Source organism: Loxodonta africana, chromosome 15, assembly GCF_030014295.1.
Source record: "Loxodonta africana isolate mLoxAfr1 chromosome 15, mLoxAfr1.hap2, whole genome shotgun sequence".
In the NCBI taxonomy this organism is placed as follows: Eukaryota; Metazoa; Chordata; class Mammalia; order Proboscidea; family Elephantidae; genus Loxodonta; species Loxodonta africana.
In genome coordinates this window covers 71,119,899-71,136,824 of record NC_087356.1, presented here as the reverse complement: position 1 = coordinate 71,136,824, position 16,926 = coordinate 71,119,899, and the positions used below count along the sequence as shown (strand labels likewise).

Genomic DNA, 16,926 nt, shown 5'->3' with positions numbered 1-16,926 from the left:
AGACTATTTCCTGGGCTTAACGTTTAACCACCACGTAGGGACCACCTTACTGAGGAATGTCACCACCTCCTGTCTCTTCCTCCTCCCGAGTGTAAGCTCTCCCCTTCCCTTCCCCCTTACATATTGAAATAAAATGTTGTGATGAGGACTACCTTTCATTATTTGGCCTCTATCAAATTCTATAGCATTTTGTCCTGGTATTTACTTCTAGTCCCCGACAACCTTTGTTTCCCTAATATTCCCAGTATCTCTTGCCAGTGTGTCTTTGCTTATGCTTTCACTCTTCATTGCAATTCTGTTGTTCCCTCATTCCTGGTAATAATCCTGGGGTGCCTGGAAAAAATGAAAAACTGTCCTATGTGGATACATATCATAACTCAGGCTGCAGAACTTTTTCTCAGGAAAAAATGAACCATTACTAAACAGAAAAAAAAAAAAAAATGCACCACGAGTGAGAAGAAACATACACAACAAATAGGAGCATTACAACCTGAACATTTTCTGTTAGTAAAACATTAATCTGTAAAACACTATTCTGGAGTATAGAGGAGATACTTACACCCTACTTTTAAAGTTTTCTTCCATGTGAAAAGACAAACATTAGGACAATACACATGGCTCTTTCTATCTTCTACATGATTGGGAATAATGTTTCTCTTCCTTTTTTTTTTTCTTTGAAGAGAAGAAATCTCTCTTCAAGAATCATATACTCTTTTGTGCTCCTCTATGCCACATATTCTGTATGAGTAGGCCCCTGTAAGGAGAGAAGATCTTGGTGACCAGATCTGTATGTATTTATAATAATGTACATCTTTTTAAAGATGTATTAGTGTCTTCAACACAAAATTTATGAGTTAAAGGTGATACTTTGTTTCCCAAAATGAGAGCAAATAAAACCCTAAAGTGACCAAAACACTATGAAAATAGAGCAGATAGAATTAGAAACAAATGAAATATGTAATCAATGAAATTTAAAACTTTATAGACAGATAAGGTGGTAGATTAGACATAGCTGAAGACAGAATTGGTGGATTCTTTGGCTTAAAAAAATTATGTAACATGCACCAGAGAGATAATTATAGACAATATGAAAGAGAACCTAAATGGCATAAAAGAAAAGTCGGCTGTGGTCCAAAGGAGTTCCAGAAATCAGAAATAGAATTGGGGAGAGGCCCTATTCTAGTATGTAATGACTGAGAATTGTTTAGAATCGAAAAAAAAAAAAAGAAAAGAAAAAGGATTCTTACTAACAGAATACATAAACCTAAACAAAAACCTAAAATATTGTAGTGGGATTTTAATATCCCAGATGGAGAGAGAGAGAGAAATTTCTTGCCTACATTAAAGGAAAAAAAATAGTTAATAACAGCAAATTTCTCAACAACAAAAATAGAGTCCAAAAGGAAAAAAGTACACCATGGAGACCACATTGCCTGACTAAAGTAAAATTAGAAATTAAAAATAAAAAGATCACTTTAGACATTTCAAATTTTACAAAAACTTCCAAATATTTCACAGGTCAAAACTAATTCAAAATGAAAATACAAGAAATATTCAGAACTGAATGAAAATAAAAACAAATATATCTAAATTTGTATGACACAGCTAAAGTAGCAGTTAGAGGGAAATTATGATCTTAAATTTATTTTGTTCTGAGAAGACATTTTGAAATTAACACACTAAGTACTTCTACAACTATATTTACTTATCTTCTGCATAATTTTACTTGTATGTGATATTACTGATAAGAAAAATTTTTTTTTTTGGTTAATTTCCACATTCTGTTGGATCACCATTCTTTGGAATAGGCATATATATGGATGTCTTCCAGTCATTTGGCCAGGTATCTATCTTCTAAATTTCCTTGCATAATCAAGTAAGGGCTTCCCGTGCGGCATTCCTTTGTTGAAATACCTCAGTTAGCATTCTGTCAATTCCTGGATCCTTTTTTTTTTTTTTTTGCCAATGCCTTCAGTGCATCTTAGACTTCTTCCTTCAGTGCCATTGGTTCTTGATCATCTTCTACCTCCTGAAATGGTTGAACATTGACCAATTCTTTTTGGCACAGAGAATGTGTGTTCCTTCCATCTTCTTTTGATGTCTCCTGTGTCATTCAGTTTTTGCCCTTAGAATCTTTCAATATTGCAACTGGAGGCTTGAATTTTTCCTTCATTTGTTTTAGCATGAGAAATGCTGAGCCTGTTTTTCCCCTTCGGTTTTCTGACTCCAGGTCTTTGAACATTTCATTATAATACTTTACTTTGTCTTCTCAAGCGGCCATTTAAAATCTTCTTTTCGGCTGTTCTAATTCAACATTTCTTTTGTTACTTTAGCTACTCTACATTCAAGAACAAATATCAGAGTCTCTTCTGACATCCATTTTGGACTTTTCTTTCTTTCATGTCTTTTTAATGACCTTTTGCTTTCTTCATGTATGATGTCCTTGATGTCATCCCACAGCTCGTCTAGTCTTCAGTCATTTGTGTTCAATGTGTTAATTCCGTTCTTGATATGGTCTCTAAATACAGGTGAGATATATTCAAGGTTGTTCTTTGGCTCTAGTAGACTTTTTAAAAATTTTATCAACTTCGACTTGAACTTGCATATGAGTAGTTGATGGTCTGTTTCACACGCTGGATAATGGTATTGAGTTTCTCCATTGTCTCTTTCCACAGATGTAGTTGATTTGATTCTTGTATATTCCATTCGGTAAAGTCCACATGTATAGTCACTGATTATGTTGTTGAAAAAAACATATTTGCAATAAATAAGCTGTTAAAAAAATTTTTTTTTTGTTAGTCTGACAAAATTCTATCATGACCTCCAGCAATGTTTATATCACCAAGGCCTTATTTTCCAGCTACTGATCCTTCTTTGTTTCCAACTTTTGCATTCCAATCACTAGTAATTATCAGTGCATCTTGATTGCATTTTTGATCAACCTTAGACTGCAGAAGTTGGTAAAAATCTTTAATTTCTTTATCTTTGATATTGTTGTTTGGTGCATAAATTTGAATAATAGCCATATTAACTGGTCTTTCTTGTGGGCATATGGGTATTATGCTATCATTGACAGCATTATATTTTGGGTTTTTTTTTTTTTGGTATCATGAGATATTCTTTTTGACCATGAATGTGAACACATTCCTCTTCGTTTTGTCATTCCTGGCATAGTAGGCTATATAGTTGTCTGATTTAAAATGTCAATATCAATCCATTTCAGCTCACCATTGCCTAGTATATTGATCTTCAATAGTTTCATTTCATTTTTGACAACTTCTAATTTTCCTTTGTTCATGCATCATACAGCCCACATTCCAATTATTAATGGATGTTTGCAGGTTTTCTTCTCATTTTGAGTCATGCTACTTCAGCAAATATGATCCTGGAAGATTTATTCCATCCATATCATTAAGGTCAACACTATTTTGAAGTTTTTTGCAGCAGCAGAAGACCTCTTTAAAGTGTTCAGAAACAAAGATGTCACCTTGAGGACTAAGGTGTGCCTGAGCCAAGCTGTGGTATCTTCCAATGCCTCATAGGCATGTGAAAGCTGGACAATGAATAAGGAAGACTGAAGAATTGATGCATTTGAATTACGTGTTGGCAAGGAATATTGAATACGCCATGTACTGCCAGAAGAATAAACAAATTTCTCTTGGAAGAAGTACAGAGAAAAGATTCCTTAAAATTGAGGATGACAATACTTTGTCCCACGTACTTTGGAGCTGTTAGCAACGGGGACCAGCCCCTGAGAAGGACATTATGCTTGGTGAAGTAGAGGGTGAGCAAAGACAGGAAGACCCTCAATGAGATAGATTCACACAGTGGCTGCAACAATGGGCTCAAGTAGCAACAATTTTGAGAATGGCTTAGAACCAGGCAGTGTTTTTTTCTGTTAAAAATAAGGTCACTTTGAGTTGGAACTCAGTAGGTAAAATGTAACAACCACAACTATTTGAGGAGGCAGTCCCTCCCCAGTAGTGTTTTGAATGCCCTCCAACTTGAGGGGCTCATCTTCTGGCACTATATTAGACAATGCTCCGCTACTATCCATATGGTTTTAACTGAACTGTATTTTTCAGAACTAGATTACCAGGTCCTTCTTACCAGTTTGTCTTATTCTGGAAGCTCTGCTGGAACCTGGCCACCATGGGTGACCCTGCTGATATTTGAAATACTGGTGACATAGCATCCAATATCATAGCAACAGTAAAGCCACCAAAGTATGACAAACTGACAAAAGAGTGGTAGACTAATACATGTACTATTAATTTTACTATTTTAATTTAGCCTGGGTTTTTAATAATTTCATTAGCTTTAGATACAGGAGATTTGATAACCCTACGTTTATTCAACCTTATATACCACCACAATCATTCCTATTTGGCAATGGTTATTCAACCTTATATACCACCACAATCATTCCTACTTGGCAATGGTTATAAAAAAAAAAAAAATTTTTTTTGGTTATAGCTTCCTTTAATTAGTGACTTTTTACTAATGCCTCAATTATAGCCTGTAGTAAAGCTTTATTGTGGAAAATAAATGAAAGTGTTTTCTACAGCTGAACAAAGAGAACATTTTGTAGTTGAATGGTATTTTCTAGTGAAACTCTTTTTGAAGAATAAATAAGGCTGCTAATTTATGCATCAGTTCCAGAAAATTAATGTGAAGTTAATTTCCTGATAGGTTCAAAATGACTTGGAACCAGATAATTTCAAATTGTGGGTCTGCCAATTATTGACTGAGTGACCTAGGGAAGTATTAAAGTCCCTTAGCTTTATTTTGAGATAACTTTTTCCGTGGTCTAGAAGAGTCAAAAGAATAATGTTTGGCAAAACAGTTTGTAAATTCTAAAGTGCTATATAAGGATGTAGTATACTTTATTTTTCCTCACAGGGATGAATCTTTTAGGTGATAAGTTCTTTCTGAGATCATGTACACTCCAATTTCTTTTTCATAATTATGTAATACACATGGGACCAAATCTTTAGAAATTTGTAGTCCTTTGGTAATTGTCATCGTATATATTTAAGCCCAATCTCAGCATTTCAAAATAAAGTTAAGATCCCAGTTTTTGTCTTAAGGTAAGTTGACCTCACCTTCTCACTAAGTCATAGAAGCTCTGAGTGATGTTTGGGTTAGCTCTATGTAAATGCTGTCATTAATCATTCACCCTTCAAGATACTAAAACAGTAACACCAAAGACTTATACAGCATTTGATATGTACCAGTTTTTAACCACTATTAACACATTTTATGCTTAAAAATCCTATGAGCTATATTTTAAAGATGAAGATGAGTCATAGGTCACATTGCTCAAGGTTACACAACTAGTAAGCAGCCAGGCTTGTTCCAGAGAGTAAGCTCGTTTCACTAGGCTATGCTAGAAAAACAAAATCTAACCTCCTCATTAGAGGAAGACATTGAGGTTGTATTTATTTATTTTTTAAATGACTGCCAAAGGAAATGTTTCCAGAACTGGCACCTGCTCTAAAAAACTTTGCCTAAAAAGAGGTAACTCTAAATATTTTACATTTACATATTTACTTGCATTCTGTGCATACACCGAATGGCAATTTCCTTCATTTAATTTCCAATTCGCTTGATCTCAGTTTTAGTATTTCTTATCAGAACCGACAACAAGCCAAACAGGTTCTGAAGAGCCCAACATCTAATTCCTACTTGATCTGTTACATCTGCTTACCTGTGAGATTTTCTTTTCCTTTTTGCAAATGGCTTTTGCTAGTTACATGGTATCCAATCAAAGTCACTATTGGCCAGTGCAGTGCTACATTTTCAAACTTAATTTGTGACTGGGCTTTTCATTATTGTCAGAGTTTAAGAAGTCATTGAGAATATTTTAGAGGTGGGTAGGTCAACCTGCTTGGTATTGAATGACCTCCTCCTCTAGGTGTTGCTCCCAACGCTTGTCTGACAAGGTCACAGCAATAGCTGTTTCAGGGAGAGCAGGAACATAGCATAGTTGCCAATGTAGTAGCTGTTAACAGACTATTTCACCTTCTTAAATTTAAATCATAATTCCCTGTATTTATAGTCTCTAATATGCATTAGATTCTTGATAATTATTCCCAAGTGACTATACAAACCCCAGAAATCTCAATTTCTGTGTTTCTTAAATGATTACTTTTCAAGCTTTTTCATTTTCCAGTTGACACAGAATGCTCTATTTTACGAGATCCCGGAACAAACAGTGTGTTTCTCCTGATAGCAATGCAGATACGAATCAACTTTCTCATTCATGCCCCTTGGTGCCTGCTGCTTTGGGGGGGCTTTGGGATAAATCAGACAAAGTAAACTCAGAAACTACGTTATAAATGTAAGACACAATAAAAATAATAACTAATAGTTGCATTGTGGTTTACAGTTTGCAAAGCTTCATAAGGATGTTTTAATCTGCACAACTGGTCTTTTTATGGATGAAGAAATAAAGACTCAGAGAGGGTGAATGACTTATAATCACACAGGCTTTACACTAAGTAGTGGAGTCGTGCTTTTATCTCATGTCTTCTGCCTATGAATATGATGCCTCTCCATCTATGTCATGATATAATCATAGGGGAAAGACTTGAAATTAGGAAACATTTTGTTCTGACAAAATTCATACAGGTATTTCATGACATTTGCTTTACATAATGTAACAAACACAGAACTAACTCCTTCCCACAGCATTAAAATCCCATGAAAATTTAAACCTCATTCTCTAACAAGAAGATCAAACTTTATGAATTCAGTTTTCTTTGCAAAAGTACCAGCTTTATCAGAGTTCAAAGGGATACCTCTATTCCTAATCGTGTTTGGATTCTGATGTTCAACCAATTTTATTCTTGCCTCCTGAATGAAGTTACATCATAGAAATGAAAAAAAAAAAAAAAGCATTTCCCAATAAATATAGCTCTATATTGTAAAGTCTGTGATAGATTATGGGAAACCTGGTGGTGTAGCAGTTAAGAGCTATAGCTGCTAACCAAAAAGGTGGGCAGTTTGAATCTACCAGGTACTCCTTGGAAACCCTATGGGACAGTTCTTTGTCCTATAGGGTCACTATGAGTTGGAATCGACTTGATAGCAACAGGTTTTTATAACAGATTAGTTAAGGCAAATTTTATTAAATGCTATCTTTCCAGTGGAAGAAAATAACAGATCATACTTGTTCCAGATAGCACTATGCTTAATAAAATTGAGTTTGCAAGAGGAGAAATTGTCTTAGATTTGAGTATCTCCATTTATTAAATAATAGTAAAATTGTAGAGTATTAACTTTTTATTTTAATTAGGCACACATCTATATTTTTTTCCATTTAAATACTGGATGCTTCATGGGTATCTCAGTGAAGGATCTGATGGGCAGTGTTCTTATGCCTTTCGTTAGCTGATGATGCAAGCAACCAGCTATTTTCCTTAGATATCTATTTATTCTTCCCAAGGATCAGAGTTGACACTTTTCTGCCTTTTACTCTGGCTGCATTATAAAGCCTTAAAAGCAGTAGCATTTTAGGTCACCAGCCACAGGAGAGCAAAATTGGGAGATGAACTAAACAATGCGTTTTTCTCTCCACACTGAGATACATATTGTCTACGCAGAGAACCAAAAACCAAACCTGTTGCCGTCAAGATGATGCCGATTCATAGTGACCCTTTAGGACAGAGTGGAGCTGCACCATAGAGTTTCCAAGGAGCAGCTGTGGATTCGAGCTGCTGACCTTTTGGTTAGTAGCCAAAATCTTAATCGCTGGAACACTTCACGAATTTGCTTGTCATGCTTGCTCAGGGCCATGATAATCTTCTCTGTATGGTTCCAGTTTTAGTATATGTGCCGTTTCACTTTCATTTAGCGTAATATTTCATTTTCAGTTAAATTTCACCTATGTAAATATCTTGCTATTTCTTGCTTAATTTCATCCACTGAATTACCTAGAAATTTAAAAATTTCATTTAATATTACCTGACATTTTTGTTTTGAAGATGCTGAAAAAAATTAAATGATCTTTTTAATGATTCAGGGCAATCATTTTTATGTACATGAGTTATTTTGAGTATGTATGTGTGCTTTCATACTTTCAAATGTTCAGAGTCCTAGGGGACTATGCTATTCGAGGATTTTTTTTTTCTTTTTAACTGTGTTTTTTGTAGGCCTCTTTTCTTCCTTTTTAGTATCAACTTTCTTTAACAGCTTTCTCATATCTTCCCTCCCCTTTTAAACATGCAGTTTTTATTCTGATCAATTTCATGTGTCTTAAAATTATTTTTTAATTAAAAAAGGTGATACAGCTGTAAGAGAGGACCAATGTGGACTGATAAGTAAATAATCTTTAATAAATGGACATCGTGTCTTTTATATCACCTTCTTAAAGACATTTGATTTATATTCCGGTTATTGTAATACTGAAATCTTAATTTACTACAAAGTGTCTCTAGATAAGAGAAGTGTAACTGCATATTTGTTGCTATTCTCAATCTTTTGGGTGCTGTCAAAGCATAATCTGATGGGTTTTGTTTACTCTGACAGATCACCAAATTTAGCTCCAAAGTCAGCAAGAATATCTTACAGTCACAGAGAGATAGATCTACTCTGGTTCTGACCTTCAGACAGCACTTCCCAGTGGTATGGCTTTCAGATTATTTTGGATTATAAAAAGAAATTTACAGTCAGCTTATGTGTAAGCCTATCAAAAAAACTGTGGCATCCACTAGGTGGATCTCAACCAAGAATGTACCACTTCTGCATCTCTTTTTTCCACCTGCCCTTATTTCCTTCAGCCTCTCTCCCTGATAACTTGCAAGCAGTATTGACTTCTGTATGAGTAACAAAAAATTTCAGATCTGTCTTATTCCTATAGCTCATTGGACAAGTTCAGAGCATTGATCTGGAAGTGGTTCAATCACACAGCCATTATTAATGGAGTTACTAAGAGTTCCATCCTGGAAACTCTGACCCCTTTTCTCTTTAGAAAACTGTCTAATTCCATGAACCCAGAAACATGGCTTTCTTGCTATGTGTTCTTACAGGTAAAAATACTCTATCTAATTCAGCCTTTACATTAACCCATGAATTAAGCATCCATAAGACATTGTGGAAGGAACACAGAAGAAAATACATTGCAATAAATTTTCATGACTTTTTGTTTGTGATAATGAAAAATGATCACATGTTAAATGAAAATTAAAAGTTATGTATCATTCTATGTGTGGTATTTTTCTATGTATCATTCTATGTATGAGATTTTTCCTCCAGTTATATTGTTAACATTTTGGAAAAATAGAATTTAAAGATTACCAAGTTTCAAGACTCAGATATTGAGTATGTTCTCTATTAAATGTAACATAAATCAAAGACACATTTTGTTTTATTCAACAGAACTCAATAAAAATTGGTAAACTTAAATTCTTACATAATATATAATGTTATAGCTGGAAGGAGTAAACAGTTTTCCCAAAATTTTTTGCCTGTACTTTAGGAAAAACTATTTAGTGAATGAGAGTGAATGAGAAATTCTCCAATTCTGATCTAGCAACTTTGAGAGAGATAGGTCAGTAAGATTTTGGGTGTAATGATGGGCAGAAGGGAGGGACAGGAGGGGGAACGCTGGTTCTAGTATCACACCTGAAAGCCAACCCTACATCTTTCCTGTTTCTGGGATAGGGACAGTCTAAAGTGTAGTCTAAGAATAGGCTCTAGCACTTCATTCTCTGTCAACCACATCCACATTGAAAAGAAGAATGTTCTGGCCCACTGACATTTTCTATCCAGAGAACAGAAAAGACAGAATAAGAATCTGAATTAATTAGGGACTTTTATACATTTTTTTTTTACACCCACATAATCTCTTTTTACACTTCTTCTATGTTTCAAGTGCTTACTTTAGAAAGTGCTAATTATACTGATTCACATAGATGAGTTGAGAAAATAAAAAGGACTACTTTTATATCGTCAGATTTAGATTAGAAGTGATATTGTAACAGAAAAAGTTCCTGGTCTTGGGGAACTGAAACATGGACTCAAACATGAGGGTTCTTTTGGTATATGCTGGACAATGAATAAGGAAGACCAAAGAAGAGTGGACGCCTTTGAATTATGGTGTTGGCAACGAATATTGAATATACCATGGACTGCCAAAAGAACAAACAAATCTGTCTTGGAAGAAGTGCGGCCAGAGTGCTCTTTAGAGGCAAGGATGGTAAGACTGCATCTTACATACTTCGGACATGTTGTTCTGAGGGATCAGTCCCTGGAGAAGAGCATCATGCTTGCCAGAGTACAGGGTCACCGGAAGAGAGGAAGATCCTCAACGAGGTGTATCGACACAGTGGCTGCAACAATGAGCTCAAGCATAACAAGGATTGTAAGGATGGCACAGGACCGGGCAGTGTTTCTTTCTGTTGTACATAGAGTCGCTATGAGTCGGAACTGACTCGACAGTGCATAACAACAACAGAACAATAGGGTAAACAATCTTCTTTTATACGGTATCGATGGAAAATTAATTAGCTCTGGAAAGTTTGTGCTTTATCCCAAAGTGAGGTGGTTATTGGCTGAAGTTGGAAACAAAAAGAAAAGACTCTTAAGAGGGGCATTCAGCAGTATTGGTTGGAATCAAGGCTTTGAGTTATGTTCAGGTTTTTTGTGGAAGGCATAGAGTCATGGGATAGATGAGGCTACTAAGACTGGAACCAAATGAGACAAGGTGTGTCATTCTGCTTTGAGAGTCAGAATATAATTCTAATATTCCTTTTTTCTCATCTTTATTCCTACAGATTATATTTTTCAAGAAATGACAACTTCCAATGTTTCTTCAGTGACTGAGTTTATCCTTGAAGGGTTAACAAATCTCCCAGAGCTCCAACTGCCGCTTTTCCTCTTGTTCCTTGGAATATATGTGGTCACAGTGGTGGCAAACCTGGGCATGATCATTTTAATTGCTATCAGTTCTCAACTTCACTCTCCAATGTATTATTTTCTCAGTCATTTGTCATTCATTGATCTCTGTTACTCCTCTGTCATTACCCCTAAGATGCTAGTGAACTTCGTGTCAGAAAAGAATGTCATCTCCTTTCTGGAGTGCATGGCTCAGCTTTATTTTTTCCTTAGTTTTGCAGTTGCAGAAGGCTACCTTCTGACAGCCATGGCATATGACCGCTATGTTGCTATCTGTAGCCCACTGCTTTACAATACCATCATGTCCCATAGGGTCTGTTCCATAATGATGGGCGTGGTATATTCGCTGGGTTTGTTTGTGGCCACAGTCCATACCATGCACGTGTCAATATTGTCCTTCTGTGGGTCTCGTATTGTCAGCCACTATTTTTGTGATATTATCCCTTTGTTGACTCTCTCTTGCTCCAGTACCCACATCGATGAGATTCTGCTATTTATTATTGGAGGCATTAATGCCTTAGCACCTACCCTGGCAATTCTCATCTCTTATGCTTTCATTCTTTCCAGTATCCCTCGTATTTGCTCCACTGAAGGCCAGTCCAAAGCCTTTGTCACTTGCAGCTCCCATCTCATCGCAGTGGGAATATTTTTTGGGTCTATAACATTCATGTATTTCAAGCCTCCTTCTAGCAATACTATGGAACAGGAGAAAGTATCCTCAGTATTTTACACCACAGTGATTCCCATGTTGAATCCCTTGATCTATAGCCTGAGGAACAAGGATGTAAAGAGCGCACTGAGGAAGGTGGTTGGGGGCAGGTAGTCATCCTCACAATGGGGGTTCTCATAGAGAACAAGAGAAAAGGAGCCAGAAGAAAAGTTGCCATGAGATCTGTGTGATTTTCTTTCTCTTCCAAAGGAATTCATAGCTATTTATGAAATACCTATTTTTACTTAAGAATTATTCAGATATTATTGGAGATAATTAGTAAGAACATCTGAAAGTCCATATAATCTTAAAGTATTCTATGTACTAGAGCAATAGGGTTTTACAGGAAGGGAAGGACAAATAAAGAAGAATGTATTGTGTATAATGTATATTAATTTTGAACCTGTACAGAGAACTAGGTATTGAGTTGAGTTGTGTTTGAGAAGGGATGGTGTTAATTGGCCTGAAATTCTTGCATGCCTTTAAACTTTTTGAGGGGAGGAACCCTTTTCAGTTCCAAAGCCTTCTGATATTTAAATGGAGCTGTGAAAGGTGTAGCCCTTACAATGAAAAATAACTTGTAGGTGGATTTTGGTGCATATGTGTTTCTGGGAAGCAGGTGTTGATTAAATAGTAAAACACAGAAGAGATCAGAGGAGTATGACAAAGATGGACAAAGGTTTTGCCTTTGTACATTCATTTATCTATTATTCTTTTAGTTATTCAATTAAAAATATTTTTGAATGCCCAGTACATGCTTGGCAGTATTCCTCAGCCTGTTGATAAAGACATGAACAAAAATCACGAACTACTTGCTTTCATTGGATTTAGGTTTCAGTTACAAAGAAAAACAATATTCAAGGAAACAAATACGTAATAAAGTCTCAAGTTATGCAATGTTTTATAAAGAAAATAAAGAAAGATAAGGGGATAGAGGTTGACCACAGATATTGGAGGATGATGAGTAAATATAAGGGGGGAGTGTTAGTTGTAGAAGTCGTAGTGGTTATTGCCACAGAGTACAACTAGTTTTAACTGGGAGAAAATTATACAAAGGCAGAGTTTTTCTCAATTTAAGGAAGACTGTTTTAATAATAATAATCAGAAACATCCAAAAATAACCAATTATCTCATGAAGTTGTGAGCTATTCAGCAATAGGGGTTTAAGTAGACAATGAGCATCTCCCTGACTAGGATATTTCTGAGAGGTCTCAGATACTTGCTGGGGATATAATCAAATTAATCCATTTGTTCACTTCCAAAATGGAGACTGTCTGATCCATTCTGTCCCAATACCTTCCCATTCCTTTTTCCCTTCTCTTATCTTTCTTTCAATTCTTTTGCTTTCTTTCCTACCTTTCTTTGGTTTCTCTTTTTTTCCCTTTCTCTTCTTATCACATTGCAAGCTCCTCTAGATCAAGGCTAATTGCTGAAACACTTTTCACCCTCAAGGCACTTAGCTGGACATTAATAACTGTGTTTTTTGAATAAAAGTTAGTTGAATTGAAATGTTATTAAAGTCTACATTGAATGGATTGCATAATCTTTATTTTAAGTCACAAATAGGAGAAAATGATGCCCATGATTACGCAACTTGAATTTTATATCCTTTGGTACTTTTATCATTTATTTTATTATCCTAAACAAAAGTCTAGCTTCCCAAGATCACACTATAGTTACTATGAGTAGCATATGTCAGTTTGCTTTACCTGAAGGACATGGGAAACACAGAAGGGGAAAACATCACTTATATTTGCTGATTTTGAAGGAAAATAACTTTCTCCTCACTTGTAAAGCATGACACCATGACCAGTGAGCAACTTCTGTCTTAGAGGGAGGCCAGAGAGGGAAGACAGATGAACTAAAATGTGGAAAAAGAAAGGCTGATAAGTCACCATCTCCACCCACTACTTACTATACATTCCTAGGCTTTCTTTCTCCTTCACTGGGCTCAGAATTATGCTTAATCAGTGAATTGTCTTCCCTGACGGGGAAGGATCTGTCCTACTTTTCATGAAACAATTTCTTACATATCTGCTACTGCTTTTTAGATGCTCCTGCAATCAATGAGATGGACAGTTCACCTGGTGACCTAGGAAATTCTAAAATACAAAAGGAAGGAACAGTAATTAATTCAAAGACCCTATTGTTTATAGAAAAAATTCACTCCATATTCTATTTTCCTTTTATGATTACATCCAGTAAAATTGTGCAACTCCTACACAATAAAAAATAATTGAATTTGTTCAATCAGTCTAAATAATAAATAAATGTTTTTATTTAAATAAAAAATTTAAATTTGGGTATGAATTCATTGTTAATTTGGGGGCAGAAATCAAAACACAAAACTGACTTTTTTTTTATCTTGTAGAAATTTGAGTCCAAAAGAAATTTGAGACCTTAATATTTTCTTTTCCCAGTTTTTAATCCAGTCTAACCTCATCTACCATACCAACTACCTGGTGATAGAGTATCTTTAACTGTAGACTGCTAACTGAAAGGTTGGTCATTCAAACCCACCCAGTGGCTCTGTGGGAAAAAGGCCTGGTGATGTGCTTCCATAAAGATTAGGGCCTAGAAAGCCCTAGGGGGGCAGTTTTAAACTCTTTCACATGGGGCTGCTATGAGTCAAAAATCGACTCGGTGGCACCCAACAATAATACCCTAGAGAATTTTTATCCCAACCGATGACTCACCCTCAACAGATCCCTGAATTAACATGAAGGTTTCTAAAGCTTTTTTTCCAATGAATTCCTAAAGATTCCAAGCCATGGGGGTTTCCTCAAATTTTACTTTCCACTGGCTTTTTATTTTGAACAACTTTTTGGAGGTATAGTTGAAATACAATAAAGCATATATATTTAAACTTTCCAGTTGATTCAGTTTGACATGTGTATACATCCATGAGCCATCGGCACCTTCACAATAACATTTCTACCATCCTCAGAGTTTCATTGTGCCTCTTTGTAATCCATCCCTATCTCTAGTCCCATCCTTAGGCAATGACTGATTTGTTTTCTCTCATTAAGGATTAGTTCGCATTTTCTAAAATTTCACAGAAGTGAATTCATACGTCAGTACTCTTCACTCATGAATTCTTAAACTCAGCATAATCATCCATGTTGTTGCATGTATGTGCTTTATTCCTGCTCCTGGGGTAGACAACTCAATGATTCCTTATTAAGTGTGATATTACTAACTGGTTTTACATAAATGTCCTTTATCAGTTTGAAGAATTTCCCTATGTGAGGAAATTCCTAATGTGCTCAACCTTTTCCTCATGACTGGGTATTGAATTTTGTTAAATGCTTTTACAGAATCTATTGAATGATCGGAAACCCTGGTGGTATAGTGGTTAATGCTATGGCTGCTAGCCAAAAGGTCAGCAGTTTGAATTCACCTAGGAAACTCTATGGGGCAGTTCTACTCTGTCCTATAGGGTCACTATGAGTCAGAGTCGACTCAACGGCAGTGGGTTTGGTTTTGGTTCTTAAATGATCACATCTTTTTTCTCCTTTAATCTTTTAGTATGGAGATTTATAATACACCTACTCCCCACTTATCAACTATCTCACTACCCAATATTTAGCATATACGACAATAGTAAAAACTATACTATCCAACTATTTTGCACATTAACAACGTACTCCTAGCAATAATAAACACTGGGTTATGAGGTGAGAGTAATGCTGGCTGTGGTGGTTGAAGTTATGGGTCAACTTGGCTGGGCCGTGATTCTCAGTGGTTTGGCAGTTGAGTAATGATGAAATTTGCCAGTTATGTAATGATGTAGTCAACTTCCATATTGTGATCTGATGTGTTCATCCTCCACTCTTGCATAATACCAATTCTCACAAAATGCCCTAGTCTTTGAAATTAACCATTTAGCTAGTTTCAAATGAGGAATGGGTGTAGTTTATTTTAGAACGTTAACTTTTCATTTCTGAGAAAAATCTTGCTTGGTCAGGATGTTTTATATATCTCTATCCCTATCTAAATATCTGTCTATCTAAATATCTATCTATCTATCATCTATCTATCTATCTATCTATCTATCTATCTATCTATCTATCTATCTATCTATCTAGCTATCTATCTATCTAGCTATCATCTATCTAGCTATCATCTATCTATCTAATTTATCTATCCATCGATCTATCTATCTGTCTGTCTATCTACCTGTCTGTCTAGATAGATATAGATATATATAGACATAGATATATGTATTAAATCTGTTAATTTTTTATTATGGATCTGTATCTATATATCCATAATGGATTTGGCCTTTAGATTATTTAACATTTTGTACTGTTATTGGGATGTCTGAAATGCTCTTTTCATCTTGTGTATATATATTAAAAACCATGAGTTACTACTAATACCTTTTATTCCAACCATTGGGTTTCCCCTACCTTTATCCTTTCCTTTGTAAATTTTTTTTATTGTGTGAGAAACTAAGTTCTCATTATTTGACTATGCAAAGGCACTGGACTGTGTGGATCATAGCAAATTATGGATTATATTGTGAAGAACAGGAACTCCAGAACAATTAATTGTGCTCATGAGGAACCTGTACATAGACCAAAATCAGTTGTTTGAACAGAACAAGGGGTTACTGCATGATTTAAAAAGAAAGAAAGCAATGGATCAGGATTGTATCATTTCAGCATACTTATTTAATTTGTATGCTGAGCAAATAATATCAGAAGTTGATATATATGCAGAAGAATGGGGTTTCAGGATTGGAGGAAGACTCATTAACAACCTGCAATATATAGGTGACACAACCTTGCTTGCTGAAAGCAAAGAGGACTTGAAGCACTTACTGAGGAATATCGGAGACCACAACCTTCAGTATGGATTACACCTCAACATGAAGAAAACAAAAACCCTCACAACTGGACCAATAAGCAACATCATGGTAAATGTAGGAAAGATTGAAGTTGTCAAGGGTTTCATTTTACTTGAATCCACAATCCACAGCCATCGAGGCAGCAGTCAAGAAGCCAAATGACTCATTGCATTGGGAAAACCTGCTGCGAACGACCTCTTTAAAGTTTTTAAAAAGCTAAGATGTCACTTTAAGGACTAAGGCACGCCTGACACAAGCCATGGTGTTTTCAAACGTCTCATATAGATGCAAAAGCTGGACAATGAATAAGGAAGACCAAACAATAATTGATGCCTTTGAATTATGGTGTTGGTGAAGAATATTGACTATGCCATGTACTGAAAGAAGAACAAATAAATACATCTTGGAAGAAATATAGGCAGAATACTCCATAGAAGCAAGAAATGCAAGACTTCGTCTAACACAC

At 35.6% G+C, this 16,926-nt stretch overlaps 1 protein-coding gene and 1 pseudogene across 1 annotated transcript; one reads left to right on the top strand and one right to left on the bottom strand.

The window, feature by feature from the left end:
• Positions 1 to 7,749: 7,749 nt before the first annotated feature.
• On the bottom strand, positions 7,750 to 7,848 carry LOC111752852 (U6 spliceosomal RNA; annotated as a pseudogene).
• A 2,351-nt stretch (positions 7,849 to 10,199) lies between these two features.
• LOC100677773 (olfactory receptor 8D2-like) lies at positions 10,200 to 12,222 on the top strand. The gene has a single exon (XM_003418299.3). It carries the CDS (start codon positions 10,796 to 10,798, stop codon positions 11,720 to 11,722), a length of 927 nt encoding a protein of 308 aa, XP_003418347.1. The 5' UTR covers positions 10,200 to 10,795; the 3' UTR covers positions 11,723 to 12,222.
• Positions 12,223 to 16,926: the final 4,704 nt, after the last annotated feature.

What these genes read in the sequence shown, in the direction of transcription:
- LOC100677773 (XM_003418299.3), top strand. Translation starts at nt 10,796, where the DNA reads ATGACAACTTCCAATGTTTCTTCAGTGACTGAGTTTATCCTTGAAGGG.